At 50.5% G+C, this 14,560-nt stretch overlaps 2 protein-coding genes and 2 pseudogenes across 2 annotated transcripts; 2 read left to right on the top strand and 2 right to left on the bottom strand.

Moving 5' to 3' along the window:
• Positions 1 to 522: 522 nt before the first annotated feature.
• Positions 523 to 3,974, bottom strand: LOC146204903 (uncharacterized). Its single transcript, XM_084605443.1, is given in 2 exon segments — positions 523 to 3,059; positions 3,062 to 3,974. Coding segments are annotated over 2 exon segments (3,450 nt in total).
• A 159-nt stretch (positions 3,975 to 4,133) lies between these two features.
• Positions 4,134 to 6,600, top strand: LOC146204902 (forkhead box protein O-like; annotated as a pseudogene).
• A 1,471-nt stretch (positions 6,601 to 8,071) lies between these two features.
• LOC146204901 (uncharacterized) lies at positions 8,072 to 11,586 on the bottom strand. The gene has a single exon (XM_084605442.1). The coding sequence runs from the start codon at positions 11,584 to 11,586 to the stop codon at positions 8,080 to 8,082; it is 3,507 nt and encodes a 1,168-aa protein (XP_084461568.1). The 3' UTR covers positions 8,072 to 8,079.
• Positions 11,587 to 11,745: 159 nt separating this feature from the next.
• On the top strand, positions 11,746 to 14,212 carry LOC146204900 (forkhead box protein O-like; annotated as a pseudogene).
• The last annotated feature ends 348 nt before the right edge of the window (positions 14,213 to 14,560 follow it).

Genomic DNA, 14,560 nt, shown 5'->3' with positions numbered 1-14,560 from the left:
GAAGCCAAGGCCACAGCTGATTTCATTCACTGAAGGCCAGGTTCAAATCAGCACAATCATGGCGCACGAATGCGCCAGTCACGTGATGAAGCCGTAAAAGCGTGCCTGTGTGGCCTATGCGTAACGTGAATGCAAGGGTATTGGCAGGTTGATCCTAATATCACCCTCCCATATGAAGGAAAAACCAGAGTTTTCAGCCCCTGCCAAACAATGTCAGGCAATGACACTAAGTACAGACAGTGCAGACAGTGCGCGGCCATGTGACCTGCAAGCAACTTCTTGCCAAATCCATACACGGGATTTTTCGCTCACAACGTACACGAACGCCGGCGGCCACGCCGGATTCTCTGTGAAATGGACCTTAACCGCTATCGCGTTAAACCTAAATTTAAATTAAGACACCTGCGAGATGTAGCCAATTATGCTCCCTTTTATTGTTTACACAATTCATCAATTTGCAGCAAAAGGTGCAGCAGACAGCTGATCACTGTGGAGCAAGCACTCATGCCGGTGGCTTTCTCATCAGTTGGAGTCTTCGGGGTTTTTAATATTGCTCCTTAACTCGGCAATCAGCTGTAGTCCTGTTTTCATCAGTTCTTCGGACCGTTGCACCATCTGTGCGTACCTTGCCTGATGTACTTCCATGGGCTCATTAAACAGATTCGGTTTGTTCTGCTGCTGCAAGGGGGTGTAGTCGTCAATTTTGTAGTACCTTTTTATTCCGGTCTTCTCCAAGGCGGCGTTGAGATACGCTGCCCACTCTGCCTGACTCCAGTGTATCGAGCCTTGTGGCAGTTTCAGAGAGTCCCCTTTAGGCGGGTTTCCGCTATAGGAGCTGTCGGCATTGGACTCATTCATGCGCAGGGGAAAAACGTGGGCTTCATTGGAGCCTGGAGGCTGCATCCTGTCCAGCTCATTCAGCCGGGTCCTGATCGAGTTTCGAAGGTGGGCCGGAGTGTTGCCCATAAGTGGGTCCATCTTCACGCTTGGGTTTTGCTTGCTCAGCTGGTGGAGCACTTGAATGTTCTCGTCAAATCTGTCCTCGGTGGCTAGCATATGCACAATATTCTTGAACTGTTGCTCGACTGCCTTCTGCGCGCGCTGGTCGTCGCTGTTATTTAGAGATTCACCAGTGGTACCCTTGATGACATAGATGTCAGCACTTTTTCGCGCATGCATCATGAGCATCTCGATTATCGTACTAATAAGGGAGGACTCCTCGTGTCCTGGGACCATTTCAGCATACTCCAGCAACTTATGACCCTTCATAGTAGCCAGCTTGTAGACGATGGTGCGCATTGTCCGCAGGGGTGTGTTCGAGGCCCGCTTCAACCAGAAGGAACCTGGGTAAGCCTTCAGGAACAAATGCAGATCGAGGAGGACCATGTCCAGGCTCAGTTCATCTGCGCAGCTTTCCAGCGAGGATATCATCTTCCACAGACACTTGAGGACTATCTCGATGTGCTTTTCGGGCATCTGGATACTCATGTTGCCCAGGCAGTCGTGCATGTGCCTTATCAATGCGCCGAGTACGCGGGTGTAGTTTCCTTTGCGAATGATTTGCGCAAGGAGGTCGTTAACGGAGCGCTGCATCTCAGGTCCCTGGCGGAGCTCGATGACGCGCTTGTCTGTAGCCACCCTCAGCAACTGAGAAAGCAGTTCCTGCAAGATGTCTCTGCTCACCTGTCGCCCCAATGGACGGCCATCAAACATCTTGAAAAGCGAAGCGGCAATTTGCCTATACACGTTGACCACTTCTGCATTTGCAACTCGGTCGTCGGTGACGTGTTTGCAGTGCAATAGTGCGTACTGCGCAGCCAGCACGCTCACAAGCATGTCGGCAGAGTCAAGGAGCACCGAGCCCATATCTTTGTCCAACAGGCCATTCAGCTTAGTCAGGCCTTCGAGAATAAGGGGTATCTCCACTGATTCCAGCTGGTAAATGAGGGGGCCCAGGAAATGTGCATCACGGGAAAGCTCGCGAACACGATGGCATGGCAGGCTGGTACTCTTTTCCAGTCTTCTGCAGGGCATCTCTATAGCCGGTTCAGCCAAAATGAAATCGGTGTCCACTTCCTGCAGGTTGATGCAGCTGGGTGGAGCCGAAGCAGCCTGCTCCATCATGTTCTCTAAGCACGAGCTCAGAGTCACATCTAGCGACAGCGGACGAGCTTCAGAAGGATCCCCCCTGCGGGACCTCCTGTCCCCCACCTCCTTCGGCCCAGCTATGGGTTCCACGGTGACTGCCGATGAAAACACTGCAGACTGTGGGCGTGGTGGTGTTGCTTTCTGGATTGTAGGCGACTCTTCAGGGGGCAAAATTGGCTGACCATCATCGGGTGACATTGCGTCCGGATGGTTGGGTGGTGGCGCTGGAGAGGCCACGGGTTGTGGCGCCTTTGTGACAACAGGAGAGGCTGCTCCTGTTGCTGCTGCAGGCTTGCCTTCGGCCTTTTGAGGTGGGGCAGCAAGAACTTCTGCCTTTTCACAGAACTCTTTAACCCTTTCCATTTTGATATTGTCCACGTCTACTAGGAAAGTCATGATAACGCGCTCCCCAACCACTTTCATCGCAGTCCCCAAGACCATACTCGAACTTTCTCTGACGGCTGGGTCGGAGTCATTCAGCGTCTTGAGTAGTGTAGTCACCAGTGCATTTAGGAGCCTTTTGTTCAGCACAGCAGGAGTCGATTTGGAAAAAACGCGCACCAGGAAATGAGTTATTTCCCTTTTTATCTGCGGATTTTTGTTGTATAGAGCTGCCGTGACATCTTCCAGGATGGCTTCCAAATTTGTAGCCTGAAAAGCGTTGTCCAGGGCTTCCCTCAGTGCAGTGATGACGTTCTGTTTCTTCTCCTTAAACTTCTCAATGTATGTTGATATACACGAATTGGCGTAAGCATGAAACTTCTGCTTCAAGCCAGCGGCCAGCCCAGCCAGGCATTTGGCAGCCAGCACCACGATGACCACATTGCTGTCCTTGGCCACCATCCTCTTCAGCACTTTGGTGAGATCGGCGTAATCGCCAGTCTCTAGCTTGGGGTTGCTTACAAGCTCAGCAGGCTCTCGAGCGCCTCTTTTCGTTCCTGCCATTTTTTGGCCTCGCATCGCAAGTAAAAGTCATTGGGAAGCTTGGATAGGATTTCAACAGCTTCCAACAGCTCGTATGCATCCACAGGAGTTTCAGCGTCACCACCACACTCCTCATCCTCTTCACCTCCGTCCACTGCACTTGAGCGAGCTTCAGCTGTTTGCGCTTTTTTCAGCTGCTCAGAACGGATATAACGCTCGGGGGTCGCGGTCCCCTTCTCCACTTTGGCGAACTCTGTCTCAAGCTCAGACAGTTGAACCGGCTTCAGAGACTGCAGCAGAGGCTTCAGTGCATCACCAATCCAGCGGAATAGTTCAATGGTACACATTTTACCCTCTTCCCGCACAGTTTTGTTTCGATGTTCAAGCAACTTCGGGAGGGCCTTGACGAGAGGCTTAACGGAGATCACGCGAGCGCCAAATAGATGCAGGCATTCCCTCAGCGTGGTCACGCATCCGGACACTATCTTCGGGTTCTTGTTGTCAAGGGCTTTCACAAGCTCCTGAACAACTGTCTCCTGTTTCTCGAATTCGACATACATGAAAATGATCTCATGAGCCAGCTCTCGTGTCTTTTGTTTAGGGGCTGCGATGCAGTTGGAGACAAGCCCCGTTAGAATATCATAAATTACACGATTGGCCAGGTGAGCATTTTCGACGAATGATAGGACAGCTGTCAGGCCTTTCTCCTGCGATACCACATTGTTGTCAGTGGCAAAGTTCTTGATGAGCGGCAAAAATTTTTGGAACTCTGTACCTTGAGGGTCTGTGGCTGCGCGAAATAACTTTGCTGCATCTTCATATCCACTCAAACGAGCCTTCCAGAACTTGTGTTGACATCGGTCCTCAACAGTCAACTTCTGGTATTCCGTATCCTCTGCCATACTCTTTTGACAGAAGCCAAACCAAATACCGTTGATGAGCGGCCGCTTCGAAACACACCTATGCAAGAATACACCTCAGTCAGAACAGTGCTGTCATTGGGTCGCCTTCGAATAGAGGCAACGAATTTTAGCGTAGATGAAAATGAGCAAGTCTCGACAATGCACACCAACCTTTGTGCTCAGCCGTATAGGTACACGCTGGCTACGCAGTGTCGTGAACTACGAAGGCAGCGATGAGTGGGCACAGGGAAGCCTTCTTCTTCCTTAACTCATGACACATATTCACGAGGGAGAATTACGCTTCTTTTTATTTCCTCCTTCTCGCCTTTGTACACATGACACATACCCGCAGTGGGGGATTGGCCAGGGTCCAGTGAAGGGTCATAAGTTGGATACATGATATCGACTTAGGATGTATAATATATATCTTGAATCAGTAATTTGTGCTGGCAAAAATAAATTGGAGAAAAGGTTGAGACGGTATAGGGTTGGTATTAAACTAATCAAAAGAAAATAAACAATACAGATAAAACATCCACATACAATCAAGACGCAAAAGAGCTAACAAACAAATCTTCGACTCGCAATATAGCTATGGAGTAACTCACGCACCGGATTTCGGACATGCCCTTTGACAGTGGCAGTTAAGTAGAGGCATGGCCGGGCTAAAGGGGAGACAGGCGCGCGCCTCTCTCCCCTTTAGCCCGGCCATGGTAGAGGGGGACAGGAATTGTAAACGGCATTCCTAAGCGAGTAACAGAAATTTCCGAATATTTCTTCTTTGATGAGCATAGTTTCGGCAGGAGAAGGTGTAATGGTCTATAGTTTCCACATTATCGCATGAAGCAAAAGCATTTTACGGCGTGAATCCACAACGACATATATGTGAAGACTGAGGCGAGGCATTTTGCAACGCAAGAGCGTCACGGAGGTCTCAGGTATCCTCGTGCTGCAATACCGCACATTCCGACAAAAAGATAAATGTTCAAAATCCGCAGTTGCAAGTAGCGCCTTATATAGCTCAAGGACTGCAATATTTCAAACCTTTTTCCAAACGAGACATAACAAACTAATGTTCGGTAGAACAAGTGGCAATTAACAGACGCATTGATAGCTGGCCATTATATTGGAAGTAATGCCGGAATGCCCCGGAACCCTCTCTAAACGCACATCCTGTGCATGTAAAGGAAGGGAAAACGTAAAGGATTGCCTCGAAAGACGTGTGCTTTCCATCGCTGCTAAAACTAACGGGCAGTCACAAAGTATAGTTATGTAATGTTACTGAGAACTTTCTGAAAAGCCAAACACATCAACTTCCAAGAATTCAGCAGTAAATATTGGCGTGTAATCTGTTATCTGGACAGAGAAACTGGAATCAAATGCCCGGGAATTATTACAGGAAAATTTATCCCCGCGGTTGTCGTGCGTCTCGCAGGAGATGTTTCTGATAGTAAACTCGGTGGATGGCATGTTCTTCCAAGATCAGCCTCGTGGTAGGAGCGCGCACACTCAGGTCCACTATCTGATCATGAATTGCGTCCACATAACTGATGCTTAAGTTCTTCAAGTTCGATATTCCGAGGCGGTGTCCTTGCTGTAGAGCAATCTCCTCGCATTCGGGAGGTACGATCTCTGAAGGGTACATACAGGTTCTCCAATCGGTGCGAAATTTCCTTTGCCTGGTGCTCGGATTTTTGTTGTGAAATGCTGGGGAAAACGGATAGTGCGAATTTGTCCGTGGTCTACGGGTAGTAGCCGCAGTGCTCCATGCATTACTGCGCGGATCACCTCGGATTAGAGCAGACCCGATCGCTGACACGCGCCATGGACCTGCTAGCACATGTCGGGTCAGGCTTCGAGCCTACTGCAACACTTGGGCGCTTCCGCGGCGCGGATATCACGGCGATGAGAAGGCGGATCCACTGGAGATCCTCAAAAAGAATTCAGCGCGTCGCAACGCCTGGAAAACATGCAGGCCTGATTACGCATGCATTCCCGGATAAAGGCCTCATGCTGTCACAGATCTACGATTATATGGTGCAGAACACGCCCTATTTCAAGAACAAGGGCGAGAGCAACAGCTCCGCCGGCTGGACGAAATCGATCCGGCACACGCGGTCGTTGCACAGCCGATTCGTACGAGAACAAAGGCGCCGTCAAGAGCTAGTGGTGGATGCTGCATGAATGCGGACGACAAGCCCTGCAGCGCGGTGAAGCGCCGGGCTACGTCGATAGAAACACCTCGCTACCAGAAGAGAGACCAGTTCAAGAAGCTGAAAGCCCGGCGGCCGTCCCCGAGTCCATCCTCGTCGGTAGGGAGTTAGGACCAGTTCCCTGGATCGCCTCCAGCTAGTCGACTCGAGCTGCAGCACTGCAGTCAGATGCAACAGCTGTCCGTCTCGCCATCTGGCTGGCCGCCCCTGATGCGCCTACCCGCTGGCCGACGCGCTCACCCAGTTCATGACTTATAATAGGCGACCGGCATGAGACTGCGTCACCGCCGCCGCTGGAGCCCTTCTCGTCGCAAGTGATGAGTCATCTGCCAGCGTTCTGCTTCTACCTTCCTCACAACTTGGACCTCGCCCAGGACTCACTCACACTCAGGCCCCCGTGCCAAGTACCGTAGAGCAGATTTAAGTACAATGACTACATAGCTCTCCCTTTGTGGTATATCATATTGTGCGTCGCCGCCATGTCTCGCCAGCGGCACGCAGAAACTTCGGTACTATCGTGCTATCGTACACTGTACATATCCCTTTTATTGGCTTCGAGATCGAGCTGAGTGGCCACCTTGCGGCGCAGCGGTGAACCCTAGTCATTGTGGATGCGTATTCGCATCATGTGCCAGCCAGCAGCGATTTACGTGCGCCCGTGCGGTGTGTACAAGCGCGTATTTGTTTGTTTCGCGGCTGTCATGCGTTTTTGCTGACCTGTCTGGCTCTTGCGAAATAAATAGGGAAAAGATATTATCATCCCATGGTCAAAAAAAAAAAAGAAAAAAAGAATACCTGTCCCCATCGAGTATATCAGGCTGTATATACCGGGTGTGCAGGCTAATTTCAGCCAGAGGTTAAAGAAAAACATCTTTGAGATAGGCTAGGATAGCCACTTGTATGCAGCTGCCAGCCATTTGCGCACCACATGTATTTTATTTTCAAAATTAACTAAAGAGTAATTAAGATAATTTTTCTAATTTAATAAGTATTGCCTTTAGAGAATGAATGTTATTTGCAGACCTGGAGAGCACATTCTGAAACCTACATTCCATTTATTTCCGATAAAGAAAACCTCAAGTGTATCTTTTTTCCAGGCTCTAAGAAAGCCCGCGAATTCCCCCTCAAAAAAAAGAATCACGTGAATAACCCATTTGTGCGCCGCGATTTTGGGGCTCTCAATCGTAGTTTTAATGAAATAAATTGGCTGTGGCCTTTGCTCGAAATCCCAGTCTCAGAGGTAAGCTGATATTTTGGCAATGGTTGCAGCCAGCGCGGTGAGCTCGCGGCGACTTGCGCACGTCACGTTCGCCGACTCCCTGAAGTGGACGAAAAAACCCATCGCAGTCATATCGGCCTGCCGCGGCAATGCGGTCAAGAAGCCAAGGCCACAGCTGATTTCATTCACTGAAGGCCAGGTTCAAAGCAGCACAATCATGGCGCACGAATGCGCCAGTCACGTGATGAAGCCGCAAAAGCGTGCCTGTGTGGCCTATGGGTAACGTGAATGCAAGGGTATCGGCAGGTTTATCCTAATTATCACCCTCCCATATGAAGGAAAAACCCGAGTTTTCAGCCCCTGCCAAACAATGTCGGGCAATGACGTTATGTACAAACAGTGCGCGGCCATGTGGCCTGCAAGCAACTTCCTGCCAAATCCATACACGGGATTTTTCGCTCACAACGTACACGAACGCCGGCGTCCACGCCGGATTTTCTGTGAAATGGACCTTTACCGCTATCGCGTTAAACCTAAATTTAAATTAAGACACCTGCGAGATGTAGCCAATTATGCTCCCCTTTATTGTTTACACAATTCGTCAATTTGCAGCAAAAGGTGCAGCAGACAGCTGATCACTGTGGAGCAAGCACTCATGCCGGTGGCTTTCTCATCAGTTGGAGTCTTCGGGGTTTTTAATATTGCTCCTTAACTCGGCAATCAGCTGTAGTCCTGTTTTCATCAGTTCTTCGGACCGTTGCACCATCTGTGCGTACCTTGCCTGATGTACTTCCATGGGCTCATTAAACAGATTCGGTTTGTTCTGCTGCTGCAAGGGGGTGTAGTCGTCAATTTTGTAGTACCTTTTTATTCCGGTCTTCTCCAAGGCGGCGTTGAGATACGCTGCCCACTCAGCCTGACTCCAGTGTATCGAGCCTTGTGGCAATTTCAGAGAGTCCCCTTTAGGCGGGTTTCCGCTATAGGAGCTGTCGGCATTGGACTCATTCATGCGCAGGGGAAAAACGTGGGCTTCATTGGAGCCTGGAGGCTGCATCCTGTCCAGCTCATTCAGCCGGGTCCTGATCGAGTTTCGAAGGTGGGCCGGAGTGTTGCCCATAAGTGGGTCCATCTTCACGCTTGGGTTTTGCTTGCTCAGCTGGTGGAGCACTTTAATGTTCTCGTCAAATTTGTCCTCGGTGGCTAGCATATGCACAATATTCTTGAACTGTTGCTCGACTGCCTTCTGCGCGCGCTGGTCGTCGCTGCTATTTAGAGATTCACCAGTGGTACCCTTGATGACATAGATGTCAGCACTTTTTCGCGCATGCATCATGAGCATCTCGATTATCGTACTAATAAGGGAGGACTCCTCGTGTCCTGGGACCATTTCAGCATACTCCAGCAACTTATGACCCTTCAGTGTAGCCAGCTTGTAGACGATGGTGCGCATTGTCCGCAGGGGTGTGTTCGAGGCCCGCTTCAACCAGAAGGAACCCGGGTAAGCCTTCAGGAACAAATGCAGATCGAGGAGGACCATGTCCAGGCTCAGTTCATCTGCGCAGCTTTCCAGCGAGGATATCATCTTCCACAGACACTTGAGGACTATCTCGATGTGCTTTTCGGGCATCTGGATACTCATGTTGCCCAGGCAGTCGTGCATGTGCCTTATCAATGCGCCGAGTACGCGGGTGTAGTTTCCTTTGCGAATGATTTGCGCAAGGAGGTCGTTAACGGAGCGCTGCATCTCAGGTCCCTGGCGGAGCTCGATGACGCGCTTGTCTGTAGCCACCCTCAGCAACTGAGAAAGCAGTTCCTGCAAGATGTCTCTGCTCACCTGTCGCCCCAATGGACGGCCATCAAACATCTTGAAAAGCGAAGCGGCAATTTGCCTATACACGTTGACCACTTCTGCATTTGCAACTCGGTCGTCGGTGACGTGTTTGCAGTGCAATAGTGCGTACTGCGCAGCCAGCACGCTCACAAGCATGTCGGCAGAGTCAAGGAGCACCGAGCCCATATCTTTGTCCAACAGGCCATTCAGCTTAGTCAGGCCTTCGAGAATAAGGGGTATCTCCACTGATGCCAGCTGGTAAATGAGGGGGCCCAGGAAATGTGCATCACGGGAAAGCTCGCGAACACGATGGCATGGCAGGCTGGTACTCTTTTCCAGTCTTCTGCAGGGCATCTCTATAGCCGGTTCAGCCAAAATGAAATCGGTGTCCACTTCCTGCAGGTTGATGCACCTGGGTGGAGCCGAAGCAGCCTGCTCCATCATGTTCTCTAAGCACGAGCTCAGAGTCACATCTAGCGACAGCGGACGAGCTTCAGAGGGATCCCCCCTGCGGGACCTCCTGTCCCCCACCTCCTTCGGCCCAGCTATGGGTTCCACGGTGATTGCCGATGAAAACACTGCAGACTGTGGGCGTGGTGGTGTTGCTTTCTGGATTGTAGGCGACTCTTCAGGGGGCAAAATTGGCTGACCATCATCGGGTGACATTGCGTCCGGATGGTTGGGTGGTGGCGCTGGAGAGGCCACGGGTTGTGGCGCCTTTGTGACAACAGGAGAGGCTGCTCCTGTTGCTGCTGCAGGCTTGCCTTCGGCCTTTTGATGTGGGGCAGCAAGAACTTCTGCCTTTTCACAGAACTCTTTAACCCTTTCCATTTTGATATTGTCCACGTCTACTAGGAAAGGCATGATAACGCGCTCCCCAACCACTTTCATCGCAGTCCCCAAGGCCATACTCGAACTTTCTCTGACGGCTGGGTCGGAGTCATTCAGCGTCTTGAGTAGTGTAGTCACCAGTGCATTTAGGAGCCTTTTGTTCAGCACAGCAGGAGTCGATTTGGAAAAAACGCGCATCAGGAAATGAGTTATTTCCCTTTTTATCTGCGGATTTTTGTTGTATAGAGCTGCCGTGACATCTTCCAGGATGGCTTCCAAATTTGTAGCCTGAAAAGCGTTGTCCAGGGCTTCCCTCAGTGCGGTGATGACGTTCTGTTTCTTCTCCTTAAACTTCTCAATGTATGTTGATATACACGAATTGGCGTAAGCATGAAACTTCTGCCTCAAGCCAGCGGCCAGCCCAGCCAGGCATTTGGCAGCCAGCACCACGATGACCACATTGCTGTCGGCCAGCCCAGCCAGGCATTTGGCAGCCAGCACTACGATGACCACATTGCTGTCCTTGGCCACCATCCTCTTCAGCACTTTGATGAGATCGGCGTAATCGCCAGTCTCTAGCTTGGGGTTGCTTACAAGCTCAAGCAGGTTCTCGAGCGCCTCTTTTCGTTCCTGCCATTTTTTGGCCTCGCATCGCAAGTAAAAGTCATTGGGAAGCTTGGATAGGATTTCAACAGCTTCCAACAGCTCGTATGCATCCACAGGAGTTTCAGCGTCACCACCACACTCCTCATCCTCTTCACCGCCGTCCACTGCACTTGAGCCAGCTTCAGCTGTTTGCGCTTTTTTCAGCTGCTCAGAACGGATATAACGCTCGGGAGTCGCGGTCCCCTTCTCCACTTTGGCGAACTCTGTCTCAAGCTCAGACAGTTGAACCGGCTTCAGAGACTGCAGCAGAGGCTTCAGTGCATCACCAATCCAGCGGAATAGTTCAATGGTACACATTTTACCCTCTTCCCGCACAGTTTTGTTTCGATGTTCAAGCAACTTCGGGAGGGCCTTGACGAGAGGCTTAACGGAGATCACGCGAGCGCCAAATAGATGCAGGCATTCCCTCAGCGTGGTCACGCATCCGGACACTATCTTCGGGTTCTTGTTGTCAAGGGCTTTCACAAGCTCCTGAACAACTGTCTCCTGTTTCTCGATTTCGACATACATGAAAATGATCTCATGAGCCAGCTCTCGTGTCTTTTGTTTAGGGGCTGCGATGCAGTTGGAGACAAGCCCCGTTAGAATATCATAAATTACACGATTGGCCAGGTGAGCATTTTCGACGAATGATAGGACAGCTGTCAGGCCTTTCTCCTGCGATACCACATTGTTGTCAGTGGCAAAGTTCTTGATGAGCGGCAAAAATTTTTGGAACTCTGTACCTTGAGGGTCTGTGGCTGCGCGAAACAACTTTGCTGCATCTTCATATCCACTCAAACGAGCCTTCCAGAACTTGTGTTGACATCGGTCCTCAACAGTCAACTTCTGGTATTCCGTATCCTCTGCCATACTCTTTTGACAGAAGCCAAACCAAATACCGTTGATGAGCGGCCGCTTCGAAACACACCTATGCAAGAATACACCTCAGTCAGAACAGTGCTGTCATTGGGTCGCCTTCGAATAGAGGCAACGAATTTTAGCGTAGATGAAAATGAGCAAGTCTCGACAATGCACACCAACCTTTGTGCTCAGCCGTATAGGTACACGCTGGCTACGCAGTGTCGTGAACTACGAAGGCAGCGATGAGTGGGCACAGGGAAGCCTTCTTCTTCCTTAACTCATGACACATATTCACGAGGGAGAATTACGCTTCTTTTTATTTCCTCCTTCTCGCCTTTGTACACATGACACATACCCGCAGTGGGGGATTGGCCAGGGTCCAGTGAAGGGTCATAAGTTGGATACATGATATCGACTTAGGATGTATAATATATATCTTGAATCAGTAATTTGTGCTGGCAAAAATAAATTGGAGAAAAGGTTGAGACGGTATAGGGTTGGTATTAAACTAATCAAAAGAAAATAAACAATACAGATAAAACATCCACATACAATCAAGACGCAAAAGAGCTAACAAACAAATCTTCCACTCGCAATATAGCTATGGAGTAACTCACGCACCGGATTTCGGACATGCCCTTTGACAGTGGCAGTTAAGTAGAGGCATGGCCGGGCTAAAGGGGAGACAGGCGCGCGCCTCTCTCCCCTTTAGCCCGGCCATGGTAGAGGGGGACAGGAATTGTAAACGGCATTCCTAAGCGAGTAACAGAAATTTCCGAATATTTCTTCTTTGATGAGCATAGTTTCGGCAGGAGAAGGTGTAATGGTCTATAGTTTCCACACTATCGCATGAAGCAAAAGCATTTTACGGCGTGAATCCACAACGACATATATGTGAAGACTGAGGCGAGGCATTTTGCAACGCAAGAGCGTCACGGAGGTCTCAGGTATCCTCGTGCTGCAATACCGCACATTCCGACAAAAAGTTAAATGTTCAAAATCCGCAGTTGCAAGTAGCGCCTTATATAGCTCAAGGACTGCAATATTTCAAACCTTTTTCCAAGCGAGACATAACAAACTAATGTTCGGTAGAACAAGTGGCAATTAACAGACGCATTGATAGCTGGCCATTATATTGGAAGTAATGCCGGAATGCCCCGGAACCCTCTCTAAACGCACATCCTGTGCATGCAACGGAAGGGAAAACGTAAAGGATTGCCTCGAAAGACGTGTGCTTTCCATCGCTGCTAAAACTAACAGGCAGTCACAAAGTATAGTTACGTAATGTTACTGAGAACTTTCTGAAAAGCCAAACACATCAACTTCCAAGAATTCAGCAGTAAATATTGGCGTGTAATCTGTTATCTGGACAGAGAAACTGGAATCAAATGCCCGGGAATTATTACAGGAAAATTTATCACCGCGGTTGTCGTGCGTCTCGCAGGAGATGTTTCTGATAGTAAACTCGGTGGATGGCATGTTCTTCCAAGATCAGCCTCGTGGTAGGAGCGCGCACACTCAGGTCCACTATCTGATCATGAATTGCGTCCACATAACTGATGCTTAAGTTCTTCAAGTTCGATATTCCGAAGCGGTGTCCTTGCTGTAGAGCAATCTCCTCGCATTCGGGAGGTACGATCTCTGAAGGGTACATACAGGTTCTCCAATCGGTGCGAAATTTCCTTTGCCTGGTGCTCGGATTTTTGTTGTGAAATGCTGGGGAAAACGGATAGTGCGAATTTGTCCGTGGTCTACGGGTAGTAGCCGCAGTGCTCCATGCATTACTGCGCGGATCACCTCGGATTAGAGCAGACCCGATCGCTGACACGCGCCATGGACCTGCTAGCACATGTCGGGTCAGGCTTCGAGCCTACTGCAACACTTGGGCGCTTCCGCGGCGCGGATATCACGGCGATGAGAAGGCGGATCCACTGGAGATCCTCAAAAAGAATTCAGCGCGTCGCAACGCCTGGAAAACATGCAGGCCTGATTACGCATGCATTCCCGGATAAAGGCCTCATGCTGTCACAGATCTACGATTATATGGTGCAGAACACGCCCTATTTCAAGAACAAGGGCGAGAGCAACAGCTCCGCCGGCTGGACGAAATCGATCCGGCACACGCGGTCGTTGCACAGCCGATTCGTACGAGAACACAGGCGCCGTCAAGAGCTAGTGGTGGATGCTGCATGAATGCGGACGACAAGCCCTGCAGCGCGGTGAAGCGCCGGGCTACGTCGATAGAAACACCTCGCTACCAGAAGAGAGACCAGTTCAAGAAGCTGAAAGCCCGGCGGCCGTCCCCGAGTCCATCCTCGTCGGTAGGGAGTTAGGACCAGTTCCCTGGGTCGCCTCCAGCTAGTCGACTCGAGCTGCAGCACTGCAGTCAGTTGCAACAGCTGTCCGTCTCGCCATCTGGCTGGCCGCCCCTGATGCGCCTACCCGCTGGCCGACGCGCTCACCCAGTTCATGACTTATAATAGGCGACCGGCATGAGACTGCGTCAGCGCCGCCGCTGGAGCCCTTCTCGTCGCAAGTGATGAGTCATCTGCCAGCGTTCCGCTTCTACCTTCCTCACGACTTGGACCTCGCCCAGGACTCACTCACACTCAGGCCCCCGTGCCAAGTACCGTAGAGCAGATTTAAGTGCAATGACTGCATAGCTCTCCCTTTGTGGTATACGCATATTGTGCGTCGCCGCCATGTCTCGCCAGCGGCACGCAGAAACTTCGGTACTATCGTGCTATCGTACGCTGTACATATCCCTTTTATTGGCTTCGAGATCGAGCTGACTGGCCACCTTGCGGCGCAGCGGTGAACCCTAGTCATTGTGGATGCGTATTCGCATCATGTGCCAGCCAGCAGCGATTTACGTGCGCCCGTGCGGCGTGTACAAGCGTGTATTTGTTTGTTTCGCGGCTGTCATGCGTTTTTGCTGACCTATCTGGCTCTTGCAAAATAAATATGAAAAAGGTATTATCCC

The sequence above is a fragment of the Amblyomma maculatum genome, chromosome 1, assembly GCF_055883805.1.
Source record: "Amblyomma maculatum isolate TAMU_Amacu chromosome 1, ASM5588380v1, whole genome shotgun sequence".
NCBI classification, from domain to species: domain Eukaryota; kingdom Metazoa; phylum Arthropoda; class Arachnida; order Ixodida; family Ixodidae; genus Amblyomma; species Amblyomma maculatum.
This window is presented reverse-complemented; position numbering and strand designations above follow the sequence as displayed.

Coding starts and splice junctions, on each gene's coding strand:
- LOC146204901 (XM_084605442.1), bottom strand. CDS start 11,586: ATGGCAGAGGATACGGAATACCAGAAGTTGACTGTTGAGGACCGATGT.